At 38.6% G+C, this 12,803-nt stretch overlaps 1 protein-coding gene across 1 annotated transcript; it reads left to right on the top strand.

The window, feature by feature from the left end:
• The first annotated feature begins 4,464 nt into the window (after positions 1-4,464).
• PDCL2 (phosducin like 2) lies at positions 4,465-11,532 on the top strand. Its single transcript, XM_007441007.4, has 6 exons — positions 4,465-4,476; positions 4,675-4,795; positions 7,073-7,163; positions 8,468-8,611; positions 10,543-10,751; positions 11,411-11,532. Exons 1-6 carry the CDS (start codon positions 4,465-4,467, stop codon positions 11,530-11,532), a joined length of 699 nt encoding a protein of 232 aa, XP_007441069.4.
• Positions 11,533-12,803: the final 1,271 nt, after the last annotated feature.

Genomic DNA, 12,803 nt, shown 5'->3' with positions numbered 1-12,803 from the left:
TACTATATATATGCTGCCTAAATCCAGACAACCACTAGATGGCAGCAGAAAGATACAGATATTGTATGTGTACTTAATATGGTTCATTTGGATTCAGCTTACAGTGATGCAGGAACTCAACCATGATGGGTTTGTTAACCATGCGTTACAACTTAGTGTACTGTATGAGCTGCACTAATTGTATTTGCGATCAAAGCCAAGATTAAGAAACCATAGCTTAGTCTGATGCAGGAACTCCTCAAAAGAAGCAGTAGGAAGGAAAAGGCTGGCTGGGGAATTCTGGGAGCTGAAGCCCACACATCTTAAGTTGACAAGGTTGAGAAACACTGCTTTAGATGGAGAAGGCAGGCAGAAAATATATATGAACAAGAAAGCAAACACTGTATCAAGCAATAACTAATATTTTAAAACACATCCAGGTTCAAGTTTTTCTGCAAGCCTTTCTCTTAACTCCAACAGATTAAATTCGGTGAGAAATGAAAAATAAAACACTACAGGCATCCTGTATTGAAAACGTTTCATACATTCTGCACCAACCATAACATAGATAAACACTTTCAGAACTGAGCGACACTAGAGTCCGTTGGACAATTGCATAATTCTTAAATGACAGTATATTTAGCTCCATAAACATTCCTGATGAGTCTTAAAACATCTAAACAGATTTAGAACATATAATTTATATTACAAAGCTATCATAGTTTTGTGCTACTGTAGCTCTCAAGGTTCCTGTACCTCAATGTTGGAGTTCCCACTTTAATGAGAATGTTGAAGATCCAGTTGGAGATCTTCCATCTTTCCAAAGAATTACAGATTTAGGATTCTTGAACGAGTGAGAGTTAACAAGATCTAGAATAAGTTTAAAGTTGTACTGCAGGCAAATGCACCTATTATTATAATTGTCCTTTACAAATAATGCGTTGTGATTTTTTCCTAGCCTTATTTATCTCTGTTTACAAAATTATAGTGTTGTAGAAAATTGCATACGTTTCAATATTTCAACAAAATTAAATGGATTATCAATGTTTCACTGTTGCTTTAAATACGGGTTGATACACACTCTGCTTTTATATACCGTATTAAAACCAAGTTCATTTTCCAACTGTTGATCCTCACAATGGCAACATCCGCTAGAGAGAGAGAGAGCGCCATCTGGAAAAACCCCAGGGTTTGCAAAATTAAAAAGAAATTTAAAATCCTCAGGACTGCATAACCTGAGTCAAAACAAAATGCTGAGTCACTCGAGGAGGAGCAATATAATATTGGGGGGGACCCAAAGAAGAATATTTCACATTGCAAGCTATTACAGATTCAGCTTGTATTTAAAATTATCCATACTACTTAAGTGCTCTCATCAGTCAATGAAACATTTAATTTGATAGTGCTAATTCTGTCTCATGTAGTTCTCTGTTGCCTAGTTTACAGTCCATGCTTAGCTGAAACTTATTAACAGTTTCAAAATCCTCTAAGAATCAAATCTTCAGTGACAGGTTTTTCTTTAAAGCCTGCTTCAGTTTGAGTTATGGATAGTCATATTTTTATTTCAAAGTAATCCAATTTCAGCATTCAAGAAAGGATTCATGAATCCTTATTTGAAGAAGGGAAAAACAGGCACTTGCTTCTGATTTAATTTATTGTCTACCTAGAGGTTCAAGAAGCAGAACAATTTCTGCAATCTATCAGAGGTTCGGAATAAGGGCATGGCATATAAACCATGCCTGCTGTTCATAATGGTTTTTAATGGCTTTTTTCACAAATATATTTCTCTGAAGCAGCCACTTGACTGAAATGGGATTACCACAGAAGGAAAGGTTTGTGAATTATATTGGCTCCAAACTTTTGTCTAGTTAAACTCTAAAAAAGAAACTTAAATACTTAATGTTTAAGCAAATCGATCTGGTACTTTGCTCTATTTTGTGCTTTTGCACTCTATAAACCAGCAAACCAAGCCATCATTCCTCCAGCCTGAAGCCCTTCAGATACGGGGGGCCAACTCCTGTGACCCCTAGCCATCACACCCAGTAGAGAACACCAGGCTGAGAAATCTTCTTTAGATGACTAGATATGTTTTAGTCAGGCTGATTTGGAAAGTCTAAGCAGGGCCTGCTTAATACTTGGGGAGACTGGCTAAATTGGGAAATTGGGGGGGGGATCAGAAGGAGGACATGGAAACCACTTCTCTTTTGTTGCTAAAAATGCTGCATGGATGTGTCCCTGAGGCCATGAGCTCCACTTAAGGGCATCTTTAGAGCTATTGAACAATAACACACCTTCAGTAATAACTCAGTAAAATTATGTTTTTCCCATAGAAGAAAATATACATAGCTCAGGGTTGAACTGTGGAGTTCTTGGCACTCTCTGAGCTTGGTTGTTTACTTGCAGATGTCTCATTACCCAACTAGGGTAAGTTGTTACCTAGTTGGGTAATGAAATGTCTGCAAGCAAACAACCAAGCTCAGAGAACGCCAAGAACTCTACAAAATTGTGTCTAGAACAAACCATTATTTTCTTAAATACTTCAAAAGCACTTTGCTGCTAGTATAATATCTATTACACCTGTTGTATCCCAGCCAGTTATTTCAAATTCATCTATCTATTGGGTATTTCTCCTAATGCTGGTTGAGGATTCGTGCCTGAAACTGTTCTTTGCAGTCCCTAATACACAGTTGTGTGATAGCGGTATTATTATTTACACAATCCTTTAAAGCAGAGGCACAGAATGACAATATGTATTTTCCCCAGCTCATTTTTTGCAGTTTCCACTACCCCAAAGTTGAAATTCAGAGGTGAACAAACTGCAGTCATCAACTGCAAATAAACTTCTAAATAACAGCACAATTCTCATACATACTGTACTTTTTTAAAAAGCTGGATCCCACAAATGGAAACAGAAGATCTGAAAAAAAAATCTAGATTTCCCCCCTTTCCATGATGCCCCTGTGTCACTGCTGTGCCACTGTGAGAAAAAGAAATGACAGCCCCATTTGCAACCCCCCCCCACCTGTATTATCATATACATCTAGCAAGATTCAACCAGTGAGAAATGTGGAAATTTTATCTTTTTCTGTGATACAGTATCACAAAAAGATGCAACTTTTTCCTACTCATTTTCTGAATTATTTCAAATTTATTTTAAATATATGTCTACTGCCTTTCTGTAAGAAGGCAATCAAACATAATGAAACCTGTCAGTATAAACTTATATTAGTGAAAATGTAACATCAGTCAAAACTAGAGACGAAAAAGGGGGAAAGCAAATCATTATAATCAACGTCAACCACTCCTGGAAAGCATTGCAGAATAAATATGTTATAATCCTCCTTTAATCATATGAAAACATTTGTGCCTCAATGTTCTATCACTGGAGCACTTCTGCTGAAAAGGTTTTCCTTTCTGGTCACCTATTCTCTGAACTTAATCTCTTGATGGCACAGAATCAATCTGTTAACCCAGGAGCACCTAGGCTCTACATCAAAGACCATACATTCTCTATAGTTAATTTGGCCAAAGATAATCCTTCAAGTACCCAAACCACTGAGGGCTTCAAAACAAAATATTTTGGACCTGCTATCTCTCGCCCAGCTTTAAATCTTTCTATAGTTTTCGAGAGCAGTAATGGTGCTTTGATATATACTGACCTGCTCAGTATTCTTTCAGTAGCAACTCAGATTTAGAATGCTACATCTTGAAAGTCTACTTCTGGATTATAAGTGATTTGTCTAAATAGTCCATGCATGGAATACTCTGAGAAATGAACAAAGAACGTTAAATAACTTACATTAAATGAATAACAGGACGAGCTAACCAAAGTTCAGTTCCCTTTTATTACACTTACAGTATTGTGAATCAAATATGTTTCCTTGGTCCCTCAGTGACTCAGCTATCCTTTGGGAGAAATATATTCTAGGATTCAGGAGTTGTAAGAGAACTGATATTAGAGACTAGAAAGCACCATAAGTAGTGTGTACCAGGACATTGATGTTGATAGACACCATATTGTCTTCTCCTGCTTTTGTAGGTTAAGAACAGTGCCTTGAAAGTTACCTAGAGAATACATGTAACCAATATCTAAGTATATGTAATTAAGTCAGAATGATCCAGTAATGATCAACAACTGAAGTTTCTAAACAAATTTCAAATCAAATTTAGATGTATAGATCAGTGCAGTAAATTAATTTCTGAAGGATAGAAGCAGAAAAGTGTCTAATGAAAGAATTAAAAAACCCAGTTTTTTGGAGCAAAATGCTGCTTTCATCTACTCACCACCTCATATCTGGGTTGCAGAAATCCAGTTGAAACTTTTCTCATCACTGCCTTTTCCCAGGAAAAGCTGTTCCTGTTGTTATCTTTTATAGGAAAGGTTATTTTGCAGTTAAATAGCCATCTTATTTGAAAAGAAAAAAAAAAGGTTAACTTCTTTCACTTTGAAATTCTCCAGAGGACCTCTAGGGAAAGGAGGTGGAGATGGGAAGCCAGGTCTGTCTGTTAAAAAAAATAATGTGGCAATTAATTTCTGACCTTTTGAGCTATGGGCCCTGGACCTTAGGGTAATTTTGCAAGGGTGCTGATGAAGAGGAAGAGGTAAAAAAAAAAAAGTTCTGTTGTACAAGCAGATTCCAAGCCAGATGACTGTATGGTGTAACCTGGTGATATCTGAGACTTCTGTTTCCAAAGGATCCAAATGAAGATACAGAATGGAATGACATATTAAGAGATTTTGGGATTCTGCCTCCAAAAGAAGAGGTGAAGGATGAAATTGAAGAAACTGTTTTACGTTTACAGAAAGAAGCAGAAGGTAAGGCCTGGCTTTTGTCAATTATTAAAATTAACCCCATCTCATCTCTGCAGCAAATTAGACATTTGAATATGGCATATAGATAATATAGACCAGTGTTTCTCAACCTTGGCAACTTTAAGATGTGTGGACTTCAACTCCCAGAATTCCCCAGCCATCACACAGGCTGGGGAATTCTGGGAGTTGAAGTCCACGCATCTTAACCTTGGCAAAGTTGAGAAACACGGACACAGACTCTCTTCAGAAAATAAGGGAAGACTGCTGCCTTGGGACCCACAAGCAAGGGGAGCATGGGGCTCTCCTATGCCACCTGTTCCTTGCCCCATGTCTTTTCAGAAACATGATCACCCTAGGTAGGGCTTCCATTATCTGAGCTGCAAAAACCCAAATGACTGCAACACGGTTCTTTTGTATTTCTTTCCTGCCAAATTTAGTGATCATTCAGATTTTTGGAGGCCAGACATGGTAACCCAGAGCTATTGACATGGCTCCTACCACCTCCTCTTCTACTGCACTCCAGAGTCAGTTGCTGTCTGAGCAGCAGCAGCAGCAGCAACAGCATGCATCTAGATCAGTGTTTCTCAGCCTTAGCAACTTTAAGATATGTGGACTTCAGCTCCTAGAATTCCCTAGCAGCATGGCTGGCTGGGGAATTCTGGGAGCTGAAGTCCACATATCTTAAAGTTGTCAAGGTTGAGAAACACTGATCTAGAAGAAGAGTTCTTGAAGGCTTTAGCCAGTTCCCCAGAAATATTTGGTAGCTGCTGTCTTCCTTTTCTCTCTCCCATCCACTTTCTTGCCTGCCTAGGAATGAAGGGAGAGAGAAAAGCCATAGCTGGGATGTACAGATCTGCACGGCCACTAGTTGGCAGCAAAGGGAACCTTCCAGCTCTTTGCTATCACCTAGTGGCTATCTAGACTCTGCAGTCCAGATACAGTATGCTTTTTCTTCTGCCCTTTCACCCAGCCTGAGAACTCAGCACCTGAGTTTTGCACCATTGAGAATTTTGCTTTGAGGCCCACAGGTTTCAACTTCATTTCCTGTTCCTTCCTGGATTTCAGTGAGAGTTGATCTCTACATTCAGAATAAGGGGGATAGCACAGAACTGAAATACTTGGAAGCCCAAAGGAAGGAACCTGCTCTTTGCATTCACCAATATTTTAAGCAAAGCCCATGAGAAGATTGTCTGCTCCTGAGAAGGTTCTGTGTCAATCTTCTCCTCTCCTGATGTCCTTGTTTCCTGCAAGTGGAGGGCAGGGGGAGTTTATTCCATTTGGGAATATTCAAATAGAAGACATTTTAACAACAATTAAGAGGCAGAAAGATGGAAACCCATTAGGATTTTCAAAAGGTGCTTCAGACCATGCAGGGGGATCTGCAACACCTTGTTGCAGTTGCAAGTGCATCCTGAGGAAGTAAAAAAACAAACAAAAACAAGATGGTGGTATGCCCATGCAATCAGAAGCCCACCCCTTTTTTAATGGGCAGGTGCGTTGTTTCCAAAATGCTGCTTCTTCTGGACTGGAAAGGGCTGAAAGTGTAAAAGCCATGGATGAAATTTCTGTAAATGCTGTGTTTCCATTGAAGGTTCAGTTAGAGATTCTACAGGGGGAAATGAATTGAGACTTGAGTCCTGTAAACAAGAAATCCATATACAAACATATAAATTGCCTAACTCTTACTAGGAAATTACATATATGCCTCTCATTTGCTTTTATTTGTATGCACATATAATCGATATCCTCTTCCAGTGCATTAAATTGTCTTCAGTAACATTAATCATGATTGTTTCAAAATGAATTGTAAATAAGAAGCATGGATCTTGGGCTTTTTATTTTGCCATATATTCAATAAATTTCTTTCTCAGACTTTCCCAAAGGAGCTCAAACAATGCTCTTTCCACCTGATGTTCATAACAACCCCATAGGTAAAGGAAACTTTGAGATGGAGAACATTTGAATCTGAAGCTTCATCTCAGGACTTTCTGCAACAGTTTCATAGAATTGGCTAGCATCTTCAAATTTCACAGAAGAGAGCTGAGATTTAAGACTGGAAAAATAGTAGTTTCACCTGAAGAGGCCATTTCATAAGTTGCTTCTGAAATGAGATTTAAAGGAGAGGTCCTTGGCATTAATTTATCCAATTTTCCTTTTGAATCTCAAGAAAGGAAGGCTTGATTTGTTATCTACTTCTTTCCCAGAAATATTCAAGTGGGGGACTTTCTTCTAGCCTTTGGTTAGATGAAAATTGCTGTTTCTCTCCATTTCTTTTTCTAGTGAAACCTTATGAGAGGATGAATCTCAAACAACTGAAAGAGGCTGAAGATGATTTTGATGAGGAAGACTTAAAAGCTGTTGAAAGGTACAGGTATGTCAAGTTCTAGAGATCAGATGCAAAGTCACCAGTAAGGAGAATGATTCCAAGCTGGGAATTAGATATTTCCCTGTCCATAAACAAATCGTCACCATCATCTCAATCTCTAAATGCATGGAAATAGTTACAGTTAAATACATGGTAACAGTTATTTCTTGGGCTAACAAATATCCATAGGCAAGGAGCGCCATCTACAGCTCCCACATTCAAAAGTTAATTTTCACTGCATTCCCATCATCTGAATAATGTATCTGTTTGTTCAAATTTAGTGAGTACTTCTGAGTACTCTTAACCTGAGTACTTCCTCTTTCTATACTGTTTGCATCACATCTTTTCACTTTTACAAACTTCTGTGATGTTATTCAGGGGAAGTTTTATTTATCTTTAGTATGATCGCTCTAGTAAGAAAAATCAAGTAACTGAAAAGCGTCCTAGCACAATCTGAATCTTGCATATGTCTATTTTGAAACAAGCCCTACACTGTTCTGTGCTTATATAGGGCTGCAGCCTAAGTAGATTTAAGTTATATTACTTTCCCTTTTACTTTAGGATGTAACTACAGAAATACTTATATATTTTATATCTGCTTGAAGTAATACAATAACCAAATACAGGAAGTTCTAATATGCAGACTTTCAAAAAGAAATAATCTCCTACATGAGAGATGAGCAATTTTCTGGATCACAGTTTCTTTTTTTCCAAATTGGCCTGAAAGGGCCACGGGATGTGTTCACTGACATGATGTTGTCATCAAAATGGACAAGCCAAAATGTTCAACTCATTCTGGAGCGCTGTAAGAAAGCTCAAAGGGAAAGATGAATGCAAACACTTAGGGCATTGGGTTTGCCCTAAAAACAGCCCCCCCCAATAAAAATTACCCTATTTTATCAGGAGCAGTTAAAGAGTGCTTTAAATCCCTGCAAAGTTTAATAGGTAGTTTATTCTTTAAAACTGGTTCCAAATGATACCACCCCCCCGCCTGAGTTGAAAGCTGGCTTTTCCCACTTGGTGGTGTTTCGGAGGCCTTGGGGGACATTAAGGACTGGAAAAGGAATGGACAGGCTACATGTGGCCCACTCGGTGGATACAGATTCCCCACCCCTGCCCTATGTGGTTCAATGCCACAGAAGGAATGCCCAAATCACTGCACTTTTGAGTTCTCTTGCATTCCCACCCTTAACTACCTTCATTTCTGAAAATCCCTCAGAAACAAGAGTGATACCTTACCCCCATATTTTCATGGTCTTTCTTCCCACTTTTATTAGCGGTTATGATATGAAAGATTTCCCTTAAATTAGGAAACAACGTTTAGAAGAATTAAAAGCTGTACAAAAGAGGCAAACATTTGGAGAACTGAAAGAAATTTCTGGGGATCAGTATGTGAAAGAAGTCACAAATGCTCCAAAAGATGTGTGGGTTGTCATCCATTTGTATAACTCAAGGTAAGAGATAAATGTGTGCCTTTAGAAAATTTATGCTGTAAATACATCAGGGTAAATTTCACATCCTGATGTCATTCTGCTAATAGAAAGGCATGCAGTGATGGGACACCCTCGTTCCCTGCTCCCCCAATTTCACTTTATGGTGCACCTCCAAATCTTACCTGGGAAGGTGGAAGAGCCTCAAGAGAAGATCTAGAGGCTGCATAGAGGAGATTATAAAGGAAAGAGAGAGATGGAAAATCCTGCGATGGAAAATCCTGCAGTAGGAATGGCTGTCACGGATGTAATATTCGATTAAACCTAATTAAAACAACCTAATACAAGTCACCTGAAAGAAAGAAAAAAGTGCCTGTGTGTCAGTCAAAAGTGGCTGAAGCCATTTCTAACTGGAGGAATAGTTTCTAGGGAAAACTATTTCTGTATATACCAGGTTCATGTGGATAACAGATATATCTGCAGTTCAGTTGGGCACATCAGCATTTCCTTAAACATGCTCCTTCTCCATACGCACAGACTTTTGTGCATAAATTAGGTTCTCGTCACCTAGTCAGTAAGCCCTGGTTCATATTCAGGTTATTACATATGGTGGGAGGACATAACCTAAAGTGTGTTTCCGGATCCTGTTATACCTAGCAGTCTACAGGGGGTGGCTGTGTTGCACAGCATGAAGAGGCCATTTAGATGATTAACGTGTGGCCTGGCTGTCAGGAAGGAGATCCACTGTGGCATCTATGGATATCTTTGCATGTGTGAGCTAGAACGATTGTGAACCAAATTAACTTCCCTTAGTAATAGATCATACATGTGCATGTACACACACTCAAGTATCAGGGAGGTTTGGTAACTGACACAGAAATACAGTGGGGCAAAAAAGTATTTAGTCAGCCACCAATTGTGCAAATTCTCCCACTTAAAAAGATGAGAGAGGCCTGTAATTGTCATCATAGGTATACCTCAACTATGAGAGACAAAATGGGGAAAAAAATCCAGAAAATCACATTGTCTGATTTTTAAAGAATTTATTTGCAAATCATGGTGGAAAATAAGTATTTGGTCACCTACAAACAAGCAAGATGTCTGGCTCTCACAGACCTGTAACTACTTCTTTAAGAGGCTCCTCTGTCCTCCACTCGTTACCTGTAGTAATGGCACCTGTTTGACCTTGTTATCAGTATAAAAGACACCTGTCCACAACCTCAAACAGTCACACTCCAAACTCCACTATGGCCAAGACCAAAGAGCTGTTGAAGGACACCAGAAACAAAATTGTAGACCTGCACCAGGCTGGGAAGACTGAATCTGCAATAGGCAAGCAGCTTGGTGTGAAGAAATCAACTGTGGGAGCAATAATTAGAAAAGGAATAATTCATTTTGTCTCTCATAGTTGAGGTATATCTATGATGAAAATTACAGGCCTCTCTCATCTTTTTAAGTGGGAGAACTTACACAATTGGTGGCTGACTAAATACTTTTTTGCCCCACTGTACATCAGTTCCACTTAGCCAGGGATGCATCCCGCAAGGGTACTTAAACACAGTACTATTTCCAGCAGATCCTGTCTGTGGGCCTGGATTTTGCTTTGGAATAATAAAATGGGATGAGCTTTTACTTGCATGAGACTGAGTCTGTTAAAGCACCGCATACTGTACCATAACTGGACAGAACCCCAGCCTAATGCAGTACAATCTGTTTTAAATGAAATGTAGCATACCTGTTAAAAAGGCGATTGGAACAAAAAAGAAACCTGAAATCAGACTTATAAATGTGACATATAAACTGCAGATATGGACTTATAGGCATTAATTGACAGACTTTCTAGTAATCTAGTATTTTCAGATTCACGCATAACAAAGATTTATTATGTATTTCTGTTGGAGATTAATAATCAAATGATGCTGATGCTGCTTCTTCCTCTCCTCCTCCTCCTCTAGCATTCCAATATGTGTCTTGGTTAATAGGCACCTCACCCTACTGGCCATAAAATTTCCAGAAGCCAAGTTTGTGAAAGCCGTTGCCAAGAGCTGTATTGAAAATTATCACGATAGTTGCTTACCTACAATATTTGTCTATAAGGATGGTAAAATTGAAGGCAAGTTAATTGGAGTTATGGAGTGTGGAGGAACAGCACTTACAGTAGAAGGTAATAGTTTTGTTTTTCTTTTTAATAAACTAGTGAATTAGAGGATTGTACAAAAGAGAGCCAATGTGGTGTAGTGGTTAAAGTGAGACCCAGGTTCAAGTCTACCCACAATCACAGAAGCTTACTGGGTGATCTGGGACCAGTCAGGCTCTCTCGGCTTCATCTACCTCACAGGGCTGCTATTGTGGGAATGAGCACGAAGAGAAATCTTCATGTAAGTTCTTTGAGTTTCTGGAGGAACAGTGGGATATAAATAGTGAGAGCCAGTTTGGTGTGGTGGTTAAGGTTTCCTGGGACAGAAACCAGGAGACTGTGAGTTCTAGGCCTCCCTTAGGCATGAAAGCCGGCTGGGTGACTTTGGGCCAGTCCCTCTCTCTCAGCTCAACCCACCTCGCAGGGTTGTTGTTGTGGGGAAAATAGGAGGCAGGAGTATTAGGTATGTTCATGGTTTGAGTTATATATAAAAAAAGGTGGGATAAAAATATAATAAGAAATCTCACAAACATAAAGTTCACTGAAACTTTTAGACCTGAGAATCTTATGTATTCCATCATGTGCATGAATAAATGTGTGTATAACCAGTGATAAAAGGTTATACTCATTAGTATTACTGTTATAGTTTCTCTTTCAGTTTCTTTGAATAGGCTTTGTTGTTTCAGATCTTGAATGGAAGCTGGCAGAATTTGGTGCTATAAAAACAGATTTAGAAGAAAACCCCAGAAAAGGTGTTATGGACATGATGATGTCTTCACTTAGAAAGGCTTCCATAGATGACAACTAGAGTACTAGCAGGGCTTGTGAAGAGACAAACGCTGCTAATAGAAATTGTTAACTTCTCTACATCTGTATGTAGACAAATTAGTTTGGACTCAAAACCACTTATAAAATAAATATTCATCCCAAATGGCAGTTGTACCCATTTGCTGTACCATCAGCACTCAAACATAAATGCTTTCTGCTCCAGCCCAAAACTTGGTGCCCATCCTCATTCTACTCTTGGATGAACAAAGGTCCCTGTGTTTGCATACGGATTCAGTGGGTCTTGCTCTAATAAGATTATTTAGCACTGTAACCTCATTCGCCAGCAGTGGCATTTCAAAGTCTTGAAAAATACAGGCAGTGTCTTATTTTAAAGTTTTGACGTGCTTTTTCCAAGATCTTTCTGAAAACAGAATGTTTAATTTGTTAAATATCCTGGAACAGGTATATGAAAACATCATAGAATGAATACAAAAACACACAATCAGATGGCTGAGTTATACTCAATGGCTTCAAGACCCTTTTGGAGGGAGGAAGTGCCTAGACTCCCTATTTAAAAGGAAATCCATCTGAAGTAAGGTTAATTATTTGAAATGTTCAGACAGATTGATCATTTTCATTCAAAGCAATACAACTAATTAGGTAAACTATACTACAGCTCATTATATGGAGTTTACTGGTCTCAATAGAGAAAAAAAATAATGGATAAAAATTAGATTGATATAGGATACAGTTTGGAGAAAGTGGGTGCATATATGTGGCTCCAATCTGTACTCCATTCCCTGGACTTCTTGGAGTATTGAAAAATCCCTGTAACTCAAAGTCACTTTCCCTACTTCTAGAGATGTATGATTTCTCATTGATTTCTTCCTTCTCTGCCTCTCCCTATAATTTAAAATAGTGTTTCAGAGGACCTTTTGATCCTCAGAAATGGTTCTTCAGGGATTAGAGCAAGAAAGAGTATATCACCAAAAGAAGTGGTGTTGGAGAATCCCCAAGGTCTAGTCTGTCTTTAGCCATGGAAGTCAGTCGGTGACTTTAAGATGGTCATTGTCTTTCAGTTCAACCTATCTCACTGGGTTATTAAGGGAAAAACAAGAAAAAAGTGTGGTATGTAAGCTGCTTTGGAATCCTGGAGGAAAGGTGGAATATAAATCTAACAAATAAAGAATAAACAAACCATAGCTTTTGTATTCCAAACCAGTAGGATTAAAACAGTTACCTAGAACAATCTACACTGAGAAAAATATTCTAGTAGTGTAAATACTAAGCCAGATGATTTGGCTAGTCTCG

This window comes from Python bivittatus, unplaced genomic scaffold (assembly GCF_059951505.1).
Source record: "Python bivittatus isolate LINGU-HERP-01145 unplaced genomic scaffold, Pbiv_v1 ctg000070_np1212, whole genome shotgun sequence".
In the NCBI taxonomy this organism is placed as follows: Eukaryota; Metazoa; Chordata; class Lepidosauria; order Squamata; family Pythonidae; genus Python; species Python bivittatus.
The sequence above is the reverse complement of the archived record's forward strand: the minus strand, read 5'-3'. Positions and strand labels throughout refer to the sequence as shown.